Source organism: Mytilus galloprovincialis, chromosome 10 (assembly GCF_965363235.1).
Source record: "Mytilus galloprovincialis chromosome 10, xbMytGall1.hap1.1, whole genome shotgun sequence".
NCBI classification, from domain to species: Eukaryota; Metazoa; Mollusca; class Bivalvia; order Mytilida; family Mytilidae; genus Mytilus; species Mytilus galloprovincialis.
The window spans coordinates 45986763-46013330 of record NC_134847.1 but is presented as its reverse complement, the minus strand read 5'-3'; the positions used below and the strand labels follow the sequence as shown (position 1 = coordinate 46013330).

Here is a 26568-nt window from a genome sequence, read left to right as displayed (position 1 = left end):
AAGATTTTAACATATTGGGGCATATTGTTTCCCCCATTATATTTAGGAAAGTAAATTAAATGTCAAACCAACAAGTTCAATACCAGCTAACTTGTAGCCAAATTTCATTTAGATATCTTGTACCAGCCAAAAGTTTTATTAAAAAAACATGTCAAATTTGTCAGTAGTGTGACGCTTTTTGTGTGACAGGATTTTTTTTTAATAATTTACATGTTGAGTAAAAATTATTATGATGAATGCATGTATATGAAGATGGTTTATAATCATTCTTCAATACTAGGTTTTGTAGATTATAGATTGGTGTTATCATTGCACAAATATTATGTAAATAAATATACATTGTGAAAAGGTATGTACCAAAAATTAATATTGGCAAAATTTGATAATTTCTAAATTAAAGTGTTATGGTTGTATTTTAAAGGAGTATTTGTGTGTAAAACTGGTAAGTATTTATTGTATTCATGTATAAGCTATCCATAAAAGGCTATACAGACATCCTGAGGTGCATAATTCACATATTGGATTAACTTCTATACAAGCACCCAAAAATGTCAGGAGTGTGACAACTGTCTTTAAACATGTACCAAAGAATACATAGGACTTAAATATGTTCTTCTTCTTTATTTTTCAGTAGTGGCTATTCCAAAGAGAAGAAAAAAATTTATTACAGCTGTGATATGTTTATATCATAGATGTGGGAGTGCATTATATATGTCAGGAGTGTGACGCTTTTTTTAAGGCATTTTCTGTCAATTCATAATTTCACAAGGACAAGTTCAACAGGTTTCTTTTTATTAGAAATGTTAAAACAAAGTTATATTCCTATCATTTACCTCTTAAATGTGTTATTTATCATGATTGTTTTGACACAATAAGTTTTAATTAGTCATTTTTCTATTTTTTGTGCACAGTAATGCAAATTTATCAAAGGAAATAAGTGTGTACAACTATAAAATCATATAGGAAAGTGAGGAAATGAATTTTGTACAAAATAGAACAATCATTTTGAATTTAAATGGTATATTTAAAGATGTTTCAAGGATTAACCATTCAGATGTAATTCGTCACACTCCTGACATGAATTTAACAATTTAAGAAAAATATGAAAATTAGCTTTATTTTTAGGACAGATAGTTGAAAGACAGCTAGTAATTTAGAAACTTTTGGTAAATCTTCCATTCCTTAAAACATCCACTAGACTTGCTGACATAAGCCAGGCAAAATTATCTGGAAGAAATGATTCAAAGAAAGAGGGAAAGAGAAAACCCGCAAATATTGGCTGATTATAAAATTAAAAAATTATCAGAGGAAGTTGGACAATCTTAAACAAAATAAAAAACTACAAAACCATGCTAACAAAAAAAGGCTTAAAGAAAGAAGAACTTTGAATTCCAAATTTGATAAACAATATAAAGAAAAACAAAGGCAGTAGCAGAAAAACAGTAGAAAAAAAGGAAGAAAGATAAAAAAGAAGTTGGGTTGAATAAGGACTTAGAATCGAACAAAAACAGCTCAAAAATTCAAATGAGAACAGATCTGTAACTGTGTCAGATTCCAGATCTACAGTGAGAAAACCTGCACAACACACAAGAAAACAACTGCCACAAAACCCAAATGCTTGGACGAGTTCTTTGAAACACATCATAAAAAATGCTACACCCAGAAGGGCCTTCTAGAAGGGATCATTTATAAGCATTTTTGTTTTGTGGCAATTGTTTTCTTGTTTGTTGTGCAGGTTTTCTCACTGTAGATCTGGAATCTGACACAGTCACAGATCTGTTCTCATTTTAATTTTTGAGCTGTTTTTGTTCGATTCTAAGTCCTTATTCAACCCAACTTCTTTTTTATCTTTCTTCCTTTTTTTCTACTGTTTCTCTGCCACTGCCTTTGTTTTTCTTTATATTGTTTATAAAATTTGGAATTTGAAGTTCTTCTTTCTTTAAGCTTTTTTTTGTTAGCTTGGTTTTATAGGTTTTTATTTTAAGATGGTCCAACTTCCGCTGATCAATTTTTAATTTCAGATTCAGCCAGTATTTGCGAGTTCTCTCATTCGAAGTCTCTTTCTTTGAATCATTTCTTCTAGAAAATTTTGCCCTGCTTATTTCAGCAAATCTGGTAGATGTTTTAAGGAATGGAAGGTTTACCAAAAGTTTCTTCATTTTACTAGCTGTCTTTCAATTATCTGTCCTAAAAATAAAGCTAATTTTCATATTTTTCTTAAATTGTTAAATTCATGTCAGGAGTGTGACGAATTACATCTGAATGGTTAATCCTTGAAACATCTTTAAATATACCATTTTAAATCAAAATAATTGTTCTATTTTGTACAAAATTCATTTCCTCACTTTCCTATATGATATTATAGTTGTACACACTTATTTCCTTTGATAAATTTGCATTACTCAGTGCACAAAAAATAGAAAAATGACTAATTAAAACTGATTATGCCAAAACAATCATGATAAATAACACATTTAAGAGGTAAATGATATGAATATTACTTGGTTTTAACATTTCTTACACAAAGAAACTTGTGGAACTTGTTCTTGTGAAATTATGAATTGACAGAAAATGCCTTAAAAAAGCGTCACACTCCTGACATATATAATGCACTCCCACATTTATGATATAAACATATCACAGTGGTAATGATTTTTTTCTTCTCTTTGGAATAGCCACTTCTGAAAAATAAAAAAAATAAAACATTTAAGTCCTTTGTATTCTTTGGTAGATGTTTAAAGACAGTTGTCACACTCCTGACATTTTGGGGTGCCTCTCTTTGTGTTTTTTTTAAATGGTCCTAAAAAGAAAGTCCTGTTCTATGGGTAAAGATATCAGAAATTGAAATCAATGATATAGCAATGTGTTTAGTGATTTTTTGTGAAAGTTTAAAGCATTTTTCAATCTTTATAAAATATGTCAGGAGTGTGACAAAATACTGAAAATAGAAGGCTTTTTCTACATACAATTACATTAAAACGGTACAATGAAATGACATTTTGTTTTTTGCAAATGATCACAAAATCTCAGGGCTTTCAAAGTTTACTATTGTAACTGAAATATATTAAGATTCTTTTTATTGGCAAAAACTTCAATCACTAGTTACTATTATTTTTTTCAAATTAAGCTATTCAATTTGATTGTTATTATATGATTTAGCAGAAAAGATGGAAATTTTGGTTTTAAAATTTTCCTTTTTATATTGACTTTCATTTGGAAAAGGTCTGAGCAATGTTTTCTTGACTGTTTTATTACCAAACTTGTTTTTAAGTAGTATGGTTTCTGTTAAATATTTTGGAGATGTATGCTATTAAAATTTAAGATTATTCAATGTGTCTGTTTCGTTCGGCCTGAAACTTTGGAATTATAAAATTTAAAGTATTGGTAATAGGGCAAGACAAAAAGAAATACAAAATATTAAGTTTGAAATTGGACCCCCCATGTCACACTTTTGCTTCATTTTTTCTGATTCCACCCATTTACCTATAATGGTTTACTGTTATAATTGTTTTTTGGATGGAGAGTTGTCTCATTGGCACTCACACCACATCTTCCTTTATCTATATCAAATATCATTGACCTACCACAAGTGGTTGCCCATAAACTGACCTAATCCCAAACGAATATAATGTACATTTTTGAAGCTGCAGCTGAAAAACAGCATGCCTAAAACTCAATTTAACAATCTTTTTGAAGCGAGACAAAAACTAGCTACATATATTCAGAGAAGCACAATGAGCAAGTTTATACTAGACAGACAATGGTATACCATAATATGTCCTTGTTGTCTGGTATATAAAAATATATCATTCAAGCAAATTTTGGTTTCGGAGAAGTTGAATATGGACCATAATTTGGTATTCGGCCTTTGGTTTCTTTTTGTATCCTTTTTTATAAGTTCTAAAACTTTAACTTTTATTCTGTGGGTTGTGTTGGTGTTAGAATAGTATTAATGGAACAATTGAGTTTTTCAAGAAAAAAAATAATACATTTTGATTCACCGTTTACGTGACAGGAAACCAAACAGGAAACCAATCTTTATTTTCTTTATATTGCACAATATATTTCAAAAGACATAAATGAACACCATTACTAGTGTTACTTGCTTCATGTTAATATTTAAAACCTATTTTCAATGTTAAATTAAAGTTTTTTTTAAACGCGACAGGAAACCATAAGAAACCGAAAGCATTTTTTTAGTTTTATTTTATTGCAAAATCTGCTTAAAATAATCTGAACAGTATACTTTTTCTTAAAATCCATCTTAAATGTAACAGTATTATAAAACTCCTAAATATGTGCTTGTTTTGAAATTAATTAGTACAATTTATTCAGAAATTTCCATATTTTCTTCATTGATACAGGATACCATAATCGTTGTATCTTGATGTTTTAGCCAAAAAAATGTATTTATATTTGGTTTTGAAATTCCAGTTATATACAATTTATTCCAAATCATTGGCAATGTAAAATTCTTTAAATCCAGTAAAGAAAAAAACTTTTAACTTGGAATTAAAATCTTTAAAATAGGCACCATGTGATATTTGTGACCTGTACACCATCTACATGGTTTCCACATTTTAACCTACTTTAGTGGGCTAAAATCAATAAAATACTTCCTTTCAAGTCATGCATGGTAAAAGTTTACTTCTCCTTTGACAAGTTTATTGCGTTTCTGAAAAGTGTTTACAGAACATGAATAAAAAAAAATAATTAAAAATTGTGACAAAGATACCAACTTTGTACGTTCCAAGTGTAACGGTATATTAACATGTATTTTTTATTAAATTATCTTGATTCACCTAAAATATCCAGTAATATTTACTGCTGAAGCAAAATCAATCTAACGAGCATCGGCACAATGATAAGAGACGTAATGTCTATTGAATTTTCCAAGGACCCTTTACATCGTTATCAGGAAACAAAGTGTGTTATAACGTCTGTCAAATCTGAAATCGATTTTGTCAAGTCATTGGGCATTTATTTTCACACAAGATAGTATGTAACATTATGCACATAGGAAAAATAATAGACCCCCGGCGCAATCTCTTTGAAAATTGTATTTTCCTTTTTTAAACAAGACGAAACAAGTCTACAGATTATGTTTGCTAACATCCCGTTGGAAACAAAAACAATGTTTAGACCTAGTATATCATACATCCAGCCGTAAGGGCGTGATCACATGTGAGTCACATGTTTCACGTATGACCGGAAATGATTAGAACTTAACGACAAAAACAATTTTAATAAAAAAAAGGAAATAAATGGACTTCTGTTTCGTTTGAAATGTAAAGCATAACGATAACGTCATTTTCTAACTTAATTATTACGAAGAACAAAACTAGAATGTAAATCATCTCTGATTTACCTGTTTGAACATCTCGCGAGAGTTCATATTTGCATATTGTTATAAAGAATTCTATTACAACAAAGCAGATTACATCATCTAAAATGTGCGTTACGAAATTGGAAACCAAAGTAACGCTAGTGTTCTTACACCTGCTACAGAAATACTTATAGTTCTCGGCATTTTCTTCTGACTATTCTTATTGGTCGATGTTCTTTATTATTTGAAAGCAAAAGTTACGAATTTGCCGGTGACGATTATCTATAAAAATCAGTCAGCGTTATGCACTTCGGAAGCGAAAAGTAACGCGAGAAACGACACAAAAATACGGTCGTATAATCTTTAAAATTTGTTAATTTCAATTTTTTTTCTAGGGAAGAGTAGCATACACTTGTATGTTGATAAAAATAAAGGCATCTTTAGATGTAGTTACAACTTTTCTTACAGTAATACACATTTTTATCACTTTTCTATAGTTATAGGAAACGAGCCCAATAGCAAATTATGGTCCATATATTGTAAAACTAGAGGCTCTTAAAAGACTATATATGCTGCTCAGATAAGTCTCTGTGCATCTTCAACAATGGACTTGATTCAACAGTTTGGACTAAAATAGAATTTATTATAAAAGTATATATTTTGTTAATCTAGATCTTGTATTATTGATAATTTTGTTCTGTTCAGATTCTATCTTCTTAAATTGTGCCATTCATAAAAAAACACATCATTCTTAAACTATTTATCAGGAGCCTCTGGCCTTAGTTAGTCTTGTATGATTTTTAATTTTAGTTTCTTGTGTATAATTCGGAGTTTAGTATGACGTCCATTATCACTGTACTAGTATACATATTTTTTAAGGGGCCAGCTAAAGGACACCTACAGGTGCGGGAGTTTCTCGCTACATTGAAGACCCATTGGTGGCCTTCGGCTGTTGTCTGCTCTATGGTCGGGTTGTTGTCACTTTGACACATTCCCCATTTCCTTTCTCAATTTTATATTGAAATCTTACCTGCTCCTTTATTTCTTCTGCTGGACTGTTTAAAGAAGCATATCCTCTCTGTGAATATAAAATCATTTTTTCAATAGGTGAAATCGTTTTTCTTCATGGGACCATTTACCACTGACCTGAATTTTGTACCAGTTAACCAAATTATTTTTTTTGTAAAATTTAAACTGTTTTCTGACACCAACCAATTAATGGGAAAACATATCTTTGGATTACAGACATACTCAAGAAGTATGTATTACTGGGATGGCCAATTTGTTAAAATTCATAACTCTTCATATTTTTAATTTACAATAGCCACAACATCTATGCATAGTTGTGTCCCTAAAATAACAATACTTCAACAGTTTAGAAATAAAATTCTTGTTATAAAATGCCACTTAAGACAGATTCATCCTAAACTAGTTTTCATCAAACTAGTCTTGCAAGTATAAAAATTGCTTGAAAGTAATTTTGTAATTTGCTTTCAGATTGAACAGATTTTTTAAGGTCCAAGTTGAAAGTAACCATTTCATAGGCTAGTACTATATCTTTTTACATTCAAACAAGTATATCAATGTCTCAATGAATTATTGGTTAATAAAGTTTGATGATGATCAAGGGGAGGTAATCTTGATAATTTTTAACTCTATTTAATGGCATCAATTTAAATAGAAAACTATGAGAAACGAGCACTCTATTGGGAGTACCATGTAATTTAAAAGAGTTGGGATGACCAAGGGAAGAATACCTGCATTAATTTAAACACTTAATGGCCAGTTTATTTTCTTTAAAAATTAAATATGGAGTACTGTTAGATGTCAATTATTACAGCAAATAAATTTTGAATTTTTACTGTTGTAAACTTTAAATGCTTATACTGTAAATTCAGAAATTAGTACTATGTTTTTATTATTGCGAATAACAACAGGGTTATGATCGCAATAATTTAAACTCGCATTTTTTATTTTTTTAAATGAATTAAACAGGACTTTTTCAATATTGCAAAAATTAAAATTGCATTTTAGTCAAAATGACAAAATCGCAATAATAAATGCAAGCAATAATTTCTGAATTTACAGTACATAAAACAGCAACAACTCAAAAGAGTTTACCTGTGTTTCAAGTTCATGATGAGTTTCAAGTTTCTGTAGACTTGTCATTGCAGGTAATCGTTTTGGTGGTGTTTTCCCAAATGTTGAAAATGGTGAATCAAGGACATTGTGTGTCTCAATTGAAAGTCTCTTCTTTGGTCTACAGAGTTGTTTTCTGGAATCGAAGACCACTTCCTCATCGAAACTAAATCCTCTGGCAATATAAGTAGGACAGGGACTCTCCGAGTCTGTCGAACCTCTGTAATATTTCTGAAATAACAGAAAAACATATGGTAAGTAAATTGCGTTTTTAAGACACACAAATTTTACAAATAAGCAATATTTTATTTTTGTTCAATAAGGCTGAATGACATGCATGAAAGTAGCAATAAAATTCTTTGCTTCATATCAATAAAGGCAATGTTGGTCATTAACCAGTTAGAAATGCAGTTGGGAAAGCAAAACAATAAACCTCGAGTTTCTGAGGATCAAAGTTAAATGGCATATCAAACTTTTACTATAAACAATGTCTGTGTCATTTGGTCTCAGGTGGAGAGTTGTCTCATTGGCAATCATATCACATCTTCTTTTTTATATTATATTCAGTGTACATGTAGATTGCAGGAACAACGAGTGACATATCATATATGAAACTAAGTCTGGTAACCATGACGTTTGATCTTTAAATAACTGTTCATCATCTTTTCTTTTTCAAATAATGTCAAAAACTTTGGTTATAGTATCCCTTCTTAAAACTATATGTTTTTAGGGTGATTAATTTTGTTAATTTCCCTTTTTCAGTAAAGGTTGCCACCATGTTTGATGATGTATTATTGCTCAAAGGTTAAAAGATGTTTGCCCTTAACAGGATACATGTATCTGACTAGTTGATTCATAGGAGTAGTGCAAACAAGACACATTGATTGATTGACAAACAGTGTGATTCTTATATCTTTTTGGCAGTTTTGACTGCTTTACTCTAAATGTGAGATCTCTGAAGCCTTAATTCTAATATGACGAAATTCAAAAATCAGTAAGGATGTTATTTGGTAGTTTTATAATACTTTTTTGATTTTCAAATTCAAGGGGCCTAAATGCTAATCCTTACACTGATCATATTACATTAAAAAAAATTAAAGTCTACAGACATTAAATAATCCACTCCTGCACAGAAACATACAAATCAACAGTAAAGAGACCATCAAAACATCAAAAGTTTTCAATTGTTTCTATAACAATTTTCTTGAATTTGAAGCTGTGTATGTAAGAGTATGTTCATTTTGTAAGATTCTAATAGATTTAAATGAAATATAATAGTGCTACCAATATATTTGATCATACCACACAACCTGATTAAAATTAGTGTCAACACTTTGCTTATCAGAATATAACAACGTGCCTACCGGTATCTACTTTATGTTCTGGTGATTTTTATATCAGCCAATGAATTTTCAGCCTTTAAATTTTTGATGTTGTGTATCATTAGGGCAAATCTATAGGATCCGGAAAGAAAAATGAAGAGTTGTCAGATCTATAAGCAATGCATGGACACATGATCTGTATTTTAATCAGAATTATCATACCCCAGGCAACTTTCTCTTGTTCCACAACTTCATAAAATCTTTGAAGTATGCCTTTAACTTTGGAGATGTCATATTCTTTGTACATTTATGTTTCTGAAAAATAAATCCTTAGAATGTACAAAGTTCCTTCTTTATAATATATCAAAAGCAACTTTGAATCAATTAAAAAGAACTTGAAATTTGGTAAAATATTGATAAATTTGGAAACATGTCCCTGATTAAAATTCAATAAATTTCAGACATTTTCAAGCTTTTTAACATTGGTGTTTTCAAGAGATTTTTTCATTGGTTGATAGATATTTGGCTGTTTGCAATGAAAGTAAAAATTGGACCAAATTGAGCAATCTGTATAAGACAAACCTCTCGGAGCTCTGAATAAATACCTATGTTTAAAATTTCAAGAAATCTGGATACAGATGAGATATATACGTATCAGATATCAGAATACAAGTTTTCAATATTTGTGTTAATCACCTGATTGCATTATCAAAAACCTCATAAAAATTCCTGAATATACAGTCCTGATATCTGAGCTATTATTTTTCAAATATTGTGCATCTATGAATATGAAAATTAATTATACATGGCTAAATCTATTTGTTACCTCTTCTTCTATCCATGTAGAGAACTCTCCATGCTTATTGAGAAAATCATCCATTGATATAATATCTGTAATATAACAAGAGTGCACACGCTGAAATGTCTCGCCTTCTATACTAATCATTGATATTATGTTGATAGTCCTAAGTATAAAGCTAAGCTTTATTACAACTGTCACATAAACTTAACATTAACCAAGATAACTAAACAAAGACCAATGAACCTTGAAAAAGAGGTCCAGGTCAGATGAACCATGCCAGGCAGACAGGTACAGCTAACAATGCTTCTATACAACATATATAGTTGAAACATTACTTATAGTTTAAGAAAAATAGACCAAAACATAAAAACTTAACACTGTGCAATGAACCGTAAAAATGAGGTCACGGTTAAATAAAACCTGCTCGACTGACATAAAGATCATAAAATATTTCCATACACCAAATATAGTTGACCTATGGCATATAGCATTAGATAAAAAGACCAAAACTCAAAAACTTAACTTTGACCACTGAACCATGAAAATGAGGTCAAGGTCACATGACATCTGCCCGCTTGACATGTACACTTAACAATCATTCCATACAACAAATATAGTAGACCTATTGCATATGGTATGAGAAAAACAGAGCAAAACACAAAAATTTAACTATAACCACTGAACCATGAAAATGAGGTCAAGGTCAGATGACACCTGCCAGTTGGACATGTACACCTTACAGTCCTTCCATACACTGAATATACTAGCCCTATTGCTTATAGTATCTGAGATATGGACTTGACCACCAAAACTTAACCTTGTTCACTGATCCATGAAATGAGGTTGAGGTCAAGTGAAAACTGTCTGACAGACATGAGGACCTTGCAAGGTACGCACATATCAAATATAGTTATCCTATTACTTATAATAAGAGAGAATTCAACATTACAAAAAATTTGAACTTTTTTTTCAAGTGGTCACTGAACCATGAAAATGAGGTCAAGGACATTGGACATGTGACTGACGGAAACTTCGTAACATGAAGAATCTATATACAAAGTATGAAGCATCCAGGTCTTCCACCTTCTAAAATATAAAGTTTTTAAGAAGTGAGCTAACGCCAGCCGCCGCCGTAGCCGCCGCCGGATCACTATCCCTATGTCGAGCTTTCTGCAACAAAAGTTGCAGGCTCGACAAAAAATGGTTATACTTTACATACCCTATGATACCCTTTTATAAATGTAAAAGAACAACACCCAAGATATAATTCTTAATTTTCTAGTTTATAAGGGAGTTATCCACAAGAGTATATTTCACTCAATTTTGATCCCTATTAAATCTATTAGTAGAAAACTGATTTTACTTATTTGAATTGTTTCAGTATCAACCTAAAAGACATCTAAATACAAAATGGAAGACTATTCAATTTAGAATTCATAATTACATTAGATGTAGGTTTCATTATAAAACGTTATTCTGATTGGCCAACTGCACATCTCGTGCTATTCCTGAAACAATTGTATTAGACAATAACATTTATCATTAATGATGACACGAGGTCCCACAATAAAGTGCACAGGTAAATTAAATGAAAACTTGATAAAAATCGTGTTTTCATGATTCTAGCTAAAAAAATGTAATTATAAGTATTGAATGCTCCTTTTTGTAACTTTATAGGGTTGTAAAAGCGTTGACCGTGCGCACATTTTTAGTATGAAGCGCTTCCGCGCTTCATACAAAATGTACTTCGGTCAACGCTTTTACACCCCAATAAATTTACAAAAAGCAGCATTCAATTCTTAAATGTTTGGACTTTTTTGTTTGCTTTTTGGCCTTGAATGTTTGTCCCTAATATTCTTTTAACTGTGCATTTGCATTTAGGTATCGCAGATCAAATTTATTTGTTCATAGTGTGTTAATTTACAGTTTTTTATTGAGTTAAGCCTTCCAATTGATATTTTATCGTGTTTTTCTATGTTGTGATGTTATGCTATTGATTCAGAAAAAGGAAGAAGGTTTGGTACCATTAAAACTTTTAATCCCACTGCAAATGTTTGCACTTGTCCTAAGTCAGGAATCTGATGTACAGTAGTTGTCATTTGTTTATGTAATTTATACGTTTTTCTATTTCTTGTTTTTAATATAGATCAGACAGTTGATTTTCCCGTTTGAATGGTTTTACACGAGTAATTTTGGGGCCCTTTATAGCTTTTTGTTCGGCGTGAGCCAAGGCTCCGTATTGAAGGCCGTACATTGACCTATAATGGTTTACTTTTATAAATTGTTATTTGGATTGAGAGTTGTCTCATTGGCACTCACACCATATCTTCCTATATCTATATGTAATTAAAGCCATTATGATCAAACAGTACAAATTCTACAGGTATAACTCAATAACAGAACATATTTTTTACTTTATATCAGACCAAACATTACTTTTATCTAGTTTTTCTCTCTTTTCTTGATCCTTCTTTTTATCCCTTCTAACAGACATCTTAGCAAAGGTTCTCTGTTTCCTACTGATCTTGTTAACATCATCACATGATGAACCTGTTTTAATATACATATACAGTAAAACATGACTTAACAGAATACTGTATAAACCAAACATGTTCGTGAGCACAGTCATATCAAATTATGTGTGTTGTACATGTGAACCTGATAAAACCGAATATTGGCCCAAACCGAACACAATCTTAAGTCCTGAAGAGGTTCGTTTTAAACAGGTTTCACTGTATATGTAGAAATACATTGTGTTAATTTATGAATGTTTCTAAGCTGAAAGGAAAAGAATATGTCACATCATGTCTGTTTATTTCATGACTTTAATGACACTAGATTGTAACTTTATATGGCAACTCAGATACTTGAAAATCCCACAATGAATTCTAAAACTATTGTGAAATATCAAACTTGTGTGGTAGAAAATGCTTTACTAACAATTTTCTAACAAAATATTTGATGTTAGTATTTTCCCTCTGATTGAAACAAGAACCTTTTTGCTTAATATCATGATGCATAATGAGTTTTTTTACATGTGGTCACAAAATCAAAACTTTAAAGTTAAATCCATTTAAAACCTAGCTAGATAACCAGTAGCGGATCCAGAAATTTTCATACATTCACTGACTGCGGAAGAGGGGGCCCGCTCCAGTCATGCTTCAGTGATTTCCTATATAAGCAACCAAATTTTTTCCCAAAAAAAAATCCGCCTCTGATAACATGGATAATCAACACATAATAAAAAATAATAAAAAATAAAACTGTCGGAGAGAAATAGTTGTTGACCTGTTTCCCCTGTGTCTGTTGTACTATTTTCTGTTGACGTGTGATCAGAGATATCCATTTCCTCTTCAGATGTTTCTGAAATCTTTTTTCCGTCATCCCCATTCTGAATGTCCTTTTTCTTCTTTCCATGGAAATTTGTCAATTCTGATAGAGCAGGCAAAATTCCTCTTTTTTTGGATCTGAAAAAAAAATTCATAAGTTGAATCAAAATTGTGCAAGTTAGTGTACGCATGTTAATAAAATACAGCTACATGTATATAGTACTTATTGTTATGTCAGATTTCTGTATCCAGCTTATCATTGTAATAATAATGCTTGTACAATTTGTAATTTCAAGTGTCTCGTCTGACCTCATTTTCCATTTTCATATTTAATAATAAATCCTGAGTAACACTAACCCCCTATGAGACCCACCTTAATGATCAGGGCTTAAATGTTACAGGAATAAAATAAACATATTCCAATAATACGCAAGATACATGTATATCAAATTCTAATTATTTCTAATATCAGAATCCTTGGGTATAAAGACCAATAGGGTTATTTTACCTTGCAACTTGAATAAACAATAACAATGTAAGAACTACCTGATGTTTGGTCCAATATTTTAAGATCCAACAACTTGATTTCATCAGTGTTCAGTTATTATGGTTATCAAGAATCTGGGTCTGTTCGCACCCAATCAGGTTCACGTCCATTAACGGTCGCCCCCTTTCACTTTGGCACCCTACATGTTCGCGCCCAATAATTTCTAATCGAGTTTTGGTAAGTGTATAGCTATAAATATTTTTTTTTCATTGCTTCTAAATACAAGAGTGCACACGCTGAAATGTCTCGCCTTCTATACTAATCATTGATATTATGTTGATAGTCCTAAGTATAAAGCTAAGCTTTAATACAACTGTCACATAAACTTAACATTAACCAAGATAACTAAACAAAGACGAATGAACCATGCCAGGCAGACATGTTCAGCTAACAATGCTTCTATACAACATATATAGTTGACCTACTACTTATAGTTTAAGAAAAATAGACCAAAACACAAAAACTTAACACTGTGCAATGAACTGTGAAAATGAGGTCACGGTCAAATAAAACCTGCGCGACTGACATAAAGATCATAAAATATTTCCATACACCAAATATAGATGACCTATGGCATATAGTTTTAGATAAAAAGACCAAAACTCAAAAACTTAACTTTGACCACTGAACCATGAAAATGAGGTCAAGGTCACATGACATCTGCCCGCTAGATAGGTACACCTTACAATCATTCCATACAACAAATATAGTAGACCTATTGCATATAGTATGAGAAAAACAGACCAAAATACAAAAAAATTTAACTATAACTACTGAACCATGAAAATGAGGTCAAGGTCAGATGACACCTGCCAGTTGGACATGTACACCTTACAGTCCTTCCATACACCAAATATACTAGCCCTATTGCTTGTAGTATCTGAGATATGGACTTGACCACCAAAACTTAACCTTGTTCACTGATCCATGAAATGAGGTCGAGGTCAAGTGAAAACTGTCTGACAGACATGAGGACCTTTCAAGGTACGCACATATCAAATATAGTTATCCTATTACTTATAATAAGAGAGAATTCAACATTACAAAAAATCTGAACTTTTTTTTCAAGTGGTCACTGAACCATGAAAATGAGGTCAAGGACATTGGACATGTGACTGACGGAAACTTCGTAACATGAGGCATCTATATACAAAGTATGAAGCATCCAGGTCTTCCACCTTCTAAAATATAAAGCTTTTAAGAAGTTACATGTAGCTAACACCGCCGCCGTAGCCGCCGCCGGATCACTATCCCTATGTCGAGCTTTCTGCAACAAAAGTTGCAGGCTCGACAAAAATGAGATTCTGCTGATGTTTGTTTGGTGTTGAATATATGGTAAGAATTGTAAGTGTATTGCTTTAAATATATTTTTTTCCATTGTTTCTGCATAATAAGTGAGATTCTGAAAACATTTATTTAATGTGTTCAATAAATCTTAATCATGTGTAGGCAAGTGTACATGCATGACATGTATTGCTCTATATAAATATGTTTTTTTTCATTGTTTCTAATTATATAACAAAGTGAGATTCAGACAATGTTTTTTTTCATGTGTTAAAATAATTATGATCAATTATCTTTCAAATCTTTTTTATTTCAAATCTTCAAAGTATTACTCCTACCACTGGTGGTAAGCGGATGGTCGTAACTAAAAGTTACGACCATCCGAAGATGGGAGACAACTCTAGGTATAAGTTTTTCTTTTCCGATTTTCGTGCACTAAAAGGTTCATTTGAACCAAACCGCTTGTCTCGTACATACTAGTCGGCAGTCCGGTGATATTAAAACCAAATTTGATGCCTTAAAACATTCCAATTTTCGTAAAATAGTCATTCAAAAATTCAAGCATGATGGTCGTAACTTTAAATGTGTGATGGTCGTAACTTCAACTATAACATTTTGGATGATGGTCGTAACCGACACAAGATGGTCGTAACTTTGAAAGATGACCGTAACTCGAGTATTTAGACAAACTTTTATTAATGTATTTTAATTGTAAAGGTAATAGACTCAGATGTAATATATGATTTGCTACAAACAATCTTATTTGTTACTCTGGTAATGATATGCAGAAATTAAGCGAGAGAATTAATAAACATACACATTTCTGATGGATTTCAAACGCTCATCATTTAGGAGCAACAGTGAAAACTAATCAACTCGCATTAAGCCAAACAGTATGTTAGGGTTGAGAATTAATTTTTTTTTCTGTACGTTAAGGCATGAAATTATTAAATGCACAATGCACGTCTACTCCCTTATATTTGTTTTTAGTGTTTTTTTTATTTACGACTTTTTTTTTTTATCTCCAATCATGTCGGCAGATGAAATTATTAAACGCACAATTCTGAACAATCATCTTTAAATCATCTATTGCAGCTCTTATAAGTCTTTGAGTCTTTGAGTCTTTTTTACTCCTTGACTTTAAATTGTTATTGTCTTATAAACTATTGGCCTTCAAATATTCGTCTTTTGATCGTTCATGAGGAAATAGAATCCACAAATGCACTTCTGAGTCAGGGTTGAGTTCAATATCGTAGCTGCTACGTAGTGCTACGTAGATTTTGACTTTTGAGCATGTAGCTATAGACTAGTTGTTACATAGACATTGATAGCGGCTACGTAGCTGCTACGATTTTGAACTCAACCCAGGAATATTGTTGATATATACTTTACACTGCTACATGCACTGAATTTAAGAGTAAAATAAAATACTAGTTTTCATATAGTAAAAGAAACGTTTAAAACTCTTGACTTGCCTTATTCGGTCTTATTTATCTTAGTTACGACCATCACAAATTTACGTTACGACCATCCTCAATATTTTTGTTTTTGTAGTTACGACCATCATGCTTGAATTTTTGAATGACTATTTTACGAAAATTGGAATGTTTTAAGGCATCAAATATGGTTTTAATATCACCGGACTGCCGAATAGTATGTACGAGACAAGCGGTTTGGTTCAAATGAACCTTTTAGTGCACGAAAATCGGAAAAGAAAAACTTATCCCTAGAGTTGTCTCCCATCTCCGGATGGTCGTAACTTTTAGTTACGACCATCCGCTTACCACCAGTGTCCTACCAAGCTAAATACATGCAGTATTTAAATCAAAGCAAGTTAAAACAACAATTATGATTTTTAAACAATAAACAATAACACCAAAGGAGTAGGTCTGGTAAGGACCGATTTTGGCCTCAAATTTCAGTTTCATCTTACGAAAGATTTTGACCACTTTTTAAACACTTAAGTGTCTATTTTATATGATTCAATTAATTTATGTGAAAGATTTTAACTTATTTCGTCATTAAAAACGATCCGATTCAAGCTCAAATATGAAAAATGTACCAAATATGCGAAAAAATGTCACTTTTCAGATGGTTTTTGTCAAAAACGAAAGTGGCCGCATCCGTGTTCATCCTTAATCTTTATATGTTATGTATTATCATCAAATACAACTTCCATTTCAATATTTTGGATGAACACGAATGCGACCACTTTCGTTTTACACGGAAACCGTCTAAAATTTAAGTGAAATGCTGGAATTGTTAAGATTTCAGTAATTTAGCATGACTTAAGGTGGTACCCAACACTTTCACTTAAATGAATTTGGCTCGTTTAATTTTCATAAAATTTTGTCAAAGTATTAACTTTGACCTTTTAACAAAAATATAAAAAATTCAAAAATTTTGAACCAACCGTTTTGTCAGAAAAAATATACTGGTTATATAGCAGTTTGACAAACACCAATTTTGATCATTGAGAAGCTTAATATTCCTTTTACAACACAACGTAATTAAAACGTTTAGCTGACTTTACAGAGTTATCTCCCTGTAGTGTTAGGTACCACCTTAATGGTGCTAGTATCCAATATATGTGCATTGTATTGTCAAAACAGCCCGTATTTATGTAGCAGAACCATTCTACTATCCAATAAATAACTAAAAGTTTACATTTTAATAATTTTGTAAAACTGCCATATTTTGGGGCCAAAAAGGAGTCTTACTGGACCTACTCATTTAGCAGAGTATAAATACCAATTAGCAGTAATCATACATTGAACATGACTAACATTTAATAAGTTATCATCAAATGTATAAAAAAAATCTATATCATAATATAATTCCTCAAATTTTATAGAATTCACTTGAATTATTTGGTATTTATATATAAACATATAAAAAAAAATTATAAATCAACTGAAATTCGAATAAAAATTGGGCGCCAACGTGTAGCTATATAGGGTACGAACAGACTTCGGGGGCGTACATGTAAGGCGAGAACGTGTAGGGTGTGAACGTGTATTGGGCGCGATCAGCCCTGATACTGGTTATCAATATCATATGCCCACAGGAATAAGAAATTCTATCGATAAAATCCTGTAAATAATAAAGTCGACTGTCAGTAGAGCTTCTCTCAAAATTGTGTTGCATTCCAGTCTCTTCTCTACGAGAAACACTACTGATAGTTGACTTTACTTTACTTTATTCACAGAATTTTATTGATAGAATGATTCCCGTGATATGCCACAAGGTGTTCAACAAATGTTCAACAGAAACGGGTGAAATTTGGCAAATACATTTTGTACCATCACACGCAGGGAATGTAGGTGCAACTACTATGGCAGTTTTATAAATCTCAGGATAGTGAGCTTCTTCTTCTTCTGGTATTCTTTTTCCGTCCACGTTGGGACAACCTCAATTGAGTATAGTTTTCCTTCTTCACTATCTACAGACAACAGTAATCCGTCATCACAATAATGTCAATAATATCCATCACCACATTTATATACACTATATATATACAACATATATATATACACAATATCGATCACGGTAAAATTAGCACTAAATGTTCCCGGCACACTAACAATATACTTATTTCCTGTTAAAGACGCACAATTATCTCTTCTTAATGTCCAACGTTCTATATCTAGCAACGTGAAGAGCATAAATCAACTGCCTTGATAAATCTTCTATCCTTTGAAGTACTGTATTATCATTTGTATACCGAGAAAGTAACACGGTGCAGTCCAAGATAATTTGTAGTTGGTCATCAGTTGGTATGTCCCTCATTCTAAAGTTCAAGAAATCAGAGATAATTTCATCGATTTGGTTAAGATATCTTTCTCTAATGCATTGGAGTATTTTACATGTAAGCAAAAAATGAGAACGATCTTCGATATCTGTATCACATAATTTACAAGTAGGAGTCTCATTTAGATTATATCTTGATCTATGAGATTGTAAAATGTACGTATCAGTAATAACCTTTAGTTTCACAGATATTCGGACAGCTTCTCTCGTTGGGTCACTTGTATTTCCAATGGATAATAATGTATGGCATTTTCCTGGTGAAATGTTCGAGGTCCCAAGATATTTCAGAGATTTATAAGTACAGCTCTTTTGTATTAATGCATTTTTCCAGTAATTGTCAATTGCTAAACGAACGGATTTCTTCCAAGAATATTTTGTTGGTGGGTCGTTTAGAAGTACGATTGGTGATTGTAGATCGTATTTGAATAGTACCCTCTTGATCGCTATGAACCAGCTATTACCATGATTACTTTCTTGATTTTTTGCTATTAATTGCCTCCTTGCTATTTTCTTTTCTAAATGGTTTTCATTTTGGTTACAGATGTTGTTGAATAAATTTAATGATTTTTGATCAATTTGAGCTTCTATAGGTAAAATGCCAGACATGATGTAAACACTAGGATCAGGAGCTGATATAGGAACGGATAAAATTTGTTTTAATATTTTCTTCTGAAATGTTTCTAATTTAAGTAGGTTTTTTGAAGTTGGTAGTATGACTTCGAGACCATAGGTTAAGATGGGTTGTACGAAGGTTTTGAATAGAAAACATTTTTGACATATGATATATTTTTGAAACTGGAAAACAACTCATACGTCTGAACTGATTGTGGCAAATTTTAGATATTAGCGCATATGGACGTAGCTATTCTAAATTGAATATTATATATTGGTGTATAGTTAGAATGAAAGTTATTATATATATATATTTTGACGTACACTTTGAAAACTTCCATTTCATTTTTTACCGCTCTAAATCAAACAAACGTTTATGTAATATAACAGATTTTCAAACGAAACGAATTTATAAAGTGCTTTCGGCGACGTCCGCGTTTAGTAAATGGACTATGTCTTTTTATTACTGTCATCAAGGATTTGTATAGTCTTACTATACAAATCCTTGCTGTCATAGCGCACTACATTTACTTTAAATAAGATAAGATATCTTTGGATTAACTTATTACAAGATGTTTACTACAAGCTCACGATAAAAAGTAGAGGAATCAGTGCACATGCACATAAAGGCCATGAACATTCATTAACCTATATTTTAGCCTGGCTGTCACGAATATATAAGTTATTCATAATATAAGTTCTAAATAGAAAAAAACATTCTGGAATATTATTTCCAGTGGAAAAAATATTACAATATATGTTCGTAACGGAATAAATAGTATAGAACATTTGTTCCGACAGGAACATAGATCTAGCATAATATTGTTGGGTTTATGTTTAGACGAGTTATATATACATTATATATATACTAGTATGATATTGTTTATAACAAAGTTTCTAGTAAAAAATCTGTTAAGTGGAACAAATAAACATTGACATGTCAACTTAAAATCATATCTTTATTTTAAGTTAATTAATGAGTGAAAAAAAACTTGCCGAATCAAATAAAAATAAATAAAATAACTTGAAGGACTTAATATTCAAAGACTGATAACATATAATATCTCATGTCTCTGCAGATAACTTTATAAAAGTAATATATTTTAAACACGAATAAATAACATTTTGTTCTAGATTCAATCTAAAAGAAACGGAATCAATTCAACTCAGAGTTAAGACGAATATTTCTTACTCCTATCACAGTGATATTGTTTGCCCTAAATTACCGGAGAATAAAGGTATTCCCCTGGAGAAGATCCCAATTTTAAAAAATGGCTTAAAATTATTCCCAAAAAGATAATCCCCCCCCCCCCAAAAAAAAAAAAAAAAACAGTGCAGTCTCAGTAGTAATTGTGCATGAATACAAACTGGAAAACACTCATTTAAACATTTGTCATGCATACAAATGACTATGTGCAGATTTGACGGTTTATTTATGCATCATCACTGACAATAAGGGGTCATATTTCAAAGTAAGGGTTTACCTCTTGAAAGGGGGTATGGAAACTGAAGTTCAAGTCAAATTCATGGTTTATTATAAATTTCCCAATTTGATAAAAATTGGCACTTGATTTCATTTGCACCAAAACAAGATATTTCATTTGTGACACAAATATAAAACAAACTTAGAAGATGTGGTATGGTTGCGAATGAGACTACTCTCCACAAGAGGCCATAATAACACAAAAATTGACAACCATAGGTCACCGTAAGGCCTTCAACAACGAACAAAGTCCATACCGCATAGTCAGCTATAAAAGGCCCCGAAATGACAATGTAAAACAATTCAAACGAGAAAACTAACGGCCTAATTTACTATATTTCATATGTGCCAAACGATAAACCTTTCATTTGCAAACATATTTTAGGCAAATACAGGTAAATAGTATAAAAATCCAGTGGTTATCATGGTTATGCCACTATGTGTACACGATAAATATAGGGTGGGAATGTAGCAAATACTCTTAACACTCAGGCCCCGGTTATTCAACTTGTCGTCAGCTTCTTTTAACGACAGCGTTAGACTTAACGACAAGTTGAACAAGCGGCCCCAGGGGATTTTATCACGTCGCTGAGGTGCGATGGTTTTGACGCTCAGTGAAGTTCAATACTTTTGATCAACTTGAAGAGTGATGGTGGCGCTGTGACGCTTATTTGTTGATAGCTTCGCTGAAGTGCGTTGGTGGTAACGCTGAAGTGCGGTGGATTACTTTAACAATATTTTCAATGCTTTTCATGCTGACATGTTGATATAGACGTCAATTAGTTTGTTAAAGCAAATTTTCGGTTTTTAAGTATATGTATACAGTAATAGTAAATCATCGAGAAATAGCAACAAAATTGAATAGGACGATCCCTCATTTAGTAAGATACCGTATATAATACGAAATACAATGTAAACTCTTTTATTTCAAATGTTGCAGCATAGTTTAAAACGGTATACATTTAAAGTATAAAAGAACGGTATATATAGTTGAAAATTTAGCATTAGCAGGGAAGGGGGCGGATCGAGCCAATTTTAAAGGGGCCCATCCTTAGATAACTTGCGGGGGGTCCAACCCCAGGACCTTGGGCCCGTTGGATCCACTGGCGCACTGTGCGCAGTGTACCTACAGGTGATATATATATAAATAATCCCTTGCAATATTGAAAAAAATGATTTTAGTTAAAATCATAGGACATTTTTTTGAATGGGAACTAACTTTTGTCCAATGACTGTACATTATACCGAATATTACCAAATTCAAAGGCATTTTCTGGTTGATATTCAGAAACAAATGGGATAATATTCACAATCGAATGAAAATACAGAACATGTTACAACTTGATTCAAAATTAAATGATGTAACGCTACACTGATATACACTGATCCGGTACATAGTAAATTTTCTGGTTGGTCCTTTTTTATAGACTTTTATATATATATTATACCAATTTGCTACTATACACTATATATAGTGACAAAAAAAATAAACATGCGAATTAACAAATAAAGAAAACCATTAGATATATAGAAAACGACACAAAAAAAACCTACAAAACAGCAAAATAAAAAAGTAGTTAACCCCCAAAATATATGACAAAAATTTAGAAGGTAAAATCAGTCAGACAGGCTTGTTTAAAACCTAGTATAAACAAGTTACGATTAAGTTCACTGATTTCTGCATTATACTGGTTTCAGTTGGTTTCAAGAAAACAAATATTTATTTAAAGCGAACTGAGAAATATGAAATAGATTAATTACTAAACAAGAAAAGAGTTGTTGATTTTAGCGCGCAAATACTTAATTTTATTTTTTTGTTTTTCAAAAACTCACACTCTGGTGTGTTTAAATTCGTGCCACAAAATAAAGTCATAAAATTACAAAATAGTGATCGACTGGTTTGCTGTTTACTATCAATGGTAATTACATATTATTACTAATTTTTTCAGTTGAAGAAATGGGATTTACTTTGTGTGACTGAGATTCGGATTAGAGGTAAACAGCGAACAAACAAAGTGAATTGAAACACTAATAGTGTTAATTATTAAATCGCTGTAATTATGAACGTTTATTTTCCTCGTTTGATAAAACATGGCGTGATTAAATTTGGAATGCATCTTGGAAATGGACCTAAATTATCCGGAAATTTGTTATGTAAAATTGGTAGTGTACATGTTATGCAAACTGACAAGAAGATAACAAACCAGACTCACACGTATACAACAATGGCGAGTGAACCAAAAGTTTTGGATAAAGGCAATTTGTCTGAATTTCTACAGTCTTATGATACATTTATGTTGGATTGTGATGGCACTCTTTGGGAAGTTGATCATATTACAGCAATCCCTGGAATTGACAAAGTTATACACATGCTTAATAAACTAGGAAAAAGGATTCTATTTGTGACAAATAACAGCGTGCATTCGAATCTCAATTATAAACTGAAATTTCAAAGTTTTGGATTTGATGCATCAGAGGACCACATCTTTGGTGTTGCTTATGCAACAGCTGTTTATCTAAAAGACATCGCTAAAATGGATGGTTTAGTTTATTTAGTGGGAAGTCCGGGAATGGCATCTGAATTTTCTAAAGCTGGAATTAATTACTTTGGATTTGGAGCGGATCCGGACAAAGCTTCATGGGATCCAAAGGATTTATTAGAAATGGAGTTCAGACCAAACGTCAAGGCAGTTGTTGTTGGATACGACGAACATTTTCATTACAACAAAATCTATAAGGCAGCAAGTTATCTTCAAGATTCAGAATGCATGTATGTAGCATCAAATGATGTTGAAATAAGTTTCCCATTAGGCCCTGGAAGAATGCAGCCAGTAACTGGTACTCTAGTCAAAACAGTATCAATCGCTGCTAGGAGGGAACCAATTGTAGTTGGAAAGCCTCATCCGTTGTTTCTAGATTGTGTTATGAAAAAGCACCCAGAAATTGTAAAGGAGCGGACGGTATTCATTGGAGATAGTTTAAAAGCAGATATAGGATTTGCAAATAATGTTGGTATTGACTCGGCGTTTGTTTTGACAGGGACTCATAATCTTAATGATATGAATTCGGGCGAGTTTACGAAGCCTACTTACGTTATGCAATCACTAGCAGATATCTTAGATATATGAAAGGCAGCAGAATAAAATATTCATTAGAATTAATAGCCTTATCCTTTATACTATATGATTTATGCAGCTGAATTTTCATCTTTATTGCTTTTGTTTGACATTCAGCTCGTTAAAAAATCAAAAGATTTGTTCATAATTTTATTCAAAGAGGTATTGCTTATTTCCTTTTTATTTGATTCACTTATATGGTCAAAATCTGAAAGTTGTCAAATCCAACTTGAAATTGTATTTTTGAGTCTTATAATACAGTTTTTTGTTGGTATAATTTCGAAACGAAGGACGTCTCAAATGTAATTATTTAATGTTTTACTTTATCCGAATGGCATACACAGCAGCTTTACTACATGACTACCAGCATACTTTTGTCTTTGGTATATAAGATAAGTTGTCAAAATCTTTCAAAATGCGGTTTTTGTTATCTTCGATATACATGATATAAGTTGGTGATATGTTAAGAAATCACTCATTTAAATACTGTTCATGCTGTTAAGACTTTAAAAAAAAACCCACACAATAATAATACTGATAAACGAAAAGAAATGTAGAGTATCAGGGTATTCATCATTAGACGGCAACCCAACAAGAAAACAAATCAAATATATCCTATATCTCAAGCTACGAAGCGTTCATGAGTAGAGAATACATTTAACAGAAACAATGACCAAGCATCTACCGTTAACATCCAATTTTCCAAATAACAAGAAAAAAAATAAGATAGGATATACGATGTTCCTGATCTTTAACATTTGATGACTTATTCTTCTAGAGGAAAACAAGAAATAACAATTTCAGCATTGTTCAGTGCGGCGAGGAAATAAAAATAAGGAGTTATCTTTGCACCAATATTTTGATTAGAAAGGAATAATTTTTACCATGGTGACGTCTACCCTGCATCTCATTCATTTTTATTCATTTACTTCATTTTATATTATTCTTCTTTTTGAAATATTATTTCATACTTTGAAAAACTATAGACGCCAAACCTTTTGTAAATACGGGTAGCATTACCTGGTCGTTCGGTTCATTTTAATTCCCGTTCGTTGTTATTAGTTGCTTTTAATTTGAATGTGAGAACTCAGGGGATAGGTTCGTTGGCGTGATATATGCGTTGGTTGCAGAGAAAGGATATCGAAAACAATCATTTAAATGTCTGATAAAATAGTTATTAGACATAAATAACATATAGTTCGGAAGGGTGCAAATGCACTAAAAAAATGTTTAATTTAGAGTTCAATGCATTTTTATCGTCTTTTAGAGATTCTACAGAACAGTAGTTTTGCCCAGTAGACGTCATTTTGTTCTTAAAGGACGTAACAAACATTATTAAAGTATCATCTCGTCTGTACATTTTCAGGAAAGAAAATTAGACAGAATTAATACACTTGGAAATACACTATTATAACCTTTATTAGATTTGTACAGAGATCACTGCCACCATTGTTTCATAGGAGACTGAAAAAGCGTTGAAGTTGCAGAGTATATTTTTAATCTGCTGAACAGAATATTACACCACAAGACTTTTAGATAAACTGTTTGTTGGTTAGTTTTCGACTGGAATAACACGATTTTCAGTAGATGATGCGAAAGATAAGTTCTTGCTTGTTATATTTTAGAGCCATACCTCTTACTTTATATATACCTAGGTATATGTATTAAACAATCGCACCTGATACCTTTTTGATAGTATTCTAAGCATAGAATATCTACACACTCTTTTATTTGAGAGACTATTTCAATTGTTAACAACTATAGCTCAGCTGCAGTAGTTCATTAAATTATTTACTAATATATATTGTGATTGTGGTAAAAGCACATATTTTTTTTATATCATTTCTGTTATAAATATTAACAGTGCCACAAGAACAATAATGAAGTAGATCAGCTGCAACAGATGTATGACCTATAGACATTAGCATAACGACCTAAAGGTAATTCAATGTATCATTTCTGGGTATCATTTGTCAACACATTAAGGCTTTGACTTAGTTGATGTCACTTTTCTAAAACTGTTTGTCATTGTTGGCCTACAGTAAAATTGCCAGATGCCAACTACGATTTCAGTAAAAGCAACATTTTCATCATGATTAATAAATAAAACCTAAACCTTTGTATAGACAAAACCAGTAGTTTTTTTTAGCACATCGTTGTTACGTATTATAGATAATTCAAGTATGTTTTTGCCATCATAATTATTATAAAACTGAGATTACTATAACAATCATGTTAAGGTTATAGCATTCTCAGTTGTTAACAGCAATACCGATAAACTATAGCCTTTAACGAAGAGGGGTCATCACTTCCTGCTTATTAACTTGATAAACATTTAGTGTGAAGTCTTTCCTTTAAAATACTGGTAAATTCAGCCAAAGGGGGTAAATATTAATTCAACTTGATTTTGAAAACACCTTTAATTTGGATGTTAATTCGGAAACAATGCGTTTCGTTACGAACATGTAGCTGGTTCGGCCTTCCGCGGCCTTTTATTTGTCATTTTTCGCATGTTTTGATTATGGTCCTCATAACACCTTTAGAATGTGTTTTTGTCTGTACAATGAAACGTAGGGATAGAAATTCCATGATCAGAATAACACATGATCTCTGAAGATTTAGACCATTCTTAAAGAGACAACGATATCATATCAAACACCTTGAAATGTTTCATTTGATTCCATTAAACAATTCTGAAAGACACTATCATGACAGAAAAAAGCACAATTTTGAATTCTAAAATATATTAATTTTCAACATGCTGGATGTAACATGTGTAATTAATATCCCTAAAACTA

At 31.7% G+C, this 26568-nt stretch overlaps 2 protein-coding genes across 2 annotated transcripts in view; one reads left to right on the top strand and one right to left on the bottom strand.

Moving 5' to 3' along the window:
* Nucleotides 1-19561, bottom strand: part of LOC143047648 (uncharacterized) — a 37370-nt gene extending 17809 nt beyond the window's left edge. Inside the window, exons 1-7 of the mRNA XM_076220833.1 lie at nt 19496-19561; nt 12878-13056; nt 12026-12139; nt 9614-9678; nt 9010-9102; nt 7448-7696; nt 6357-6404 (exon numbers count right to left, since the gene is read on the bottom strand). Of these exons, the coding sequence (XP_076076948.1) occupies nt 6357-6404; nt 7448-7696; nt 9010-9102; nt 9614-9678; nt 12026-12139; nt 12878-13056; nt 19496-19512 (765 nt within the window). The 5' untranslated portion in view covers nt 19513-19561. The remainder of the gene's footprint in view (nt 1-6356; nt 6405-7447; nt 7697-9009; nt 9103-9613; nt 9679-12025; nt 12140-12877; nt 13057-19495) is intronic.
* A 3043-nt stretch (nt 19562-22604) lies between these two features.
* On the top strand, nt 22605-23811 carry LOC143049197 (glycerol-3-phosphate phosphatase-like). Its single transcript, XM_076222922.1, has one exon. It carries the CDS (start codon nt 22715-22717, stop codon nt 23780-23782), a length of 1068 nt encoding a protein of 355 aa, XP_076079037.1. The 5' UTR covers nt 22605-22714; the 3' UTR covers nt 23783-23811.
* The last annotated feature ends 2757 nt before the right edge of the window (nt 23812-26568 follow it).

What these genes read in the sequence shown, in the direction of transcription:
- LOC143049197 (XM_076222922.1), top strand. Translation starts at nt 22,715, where the DNA reads ATGAACGTTTATTTTCCTCGTTTGATAAAACATGGCGTGATTAAATTT.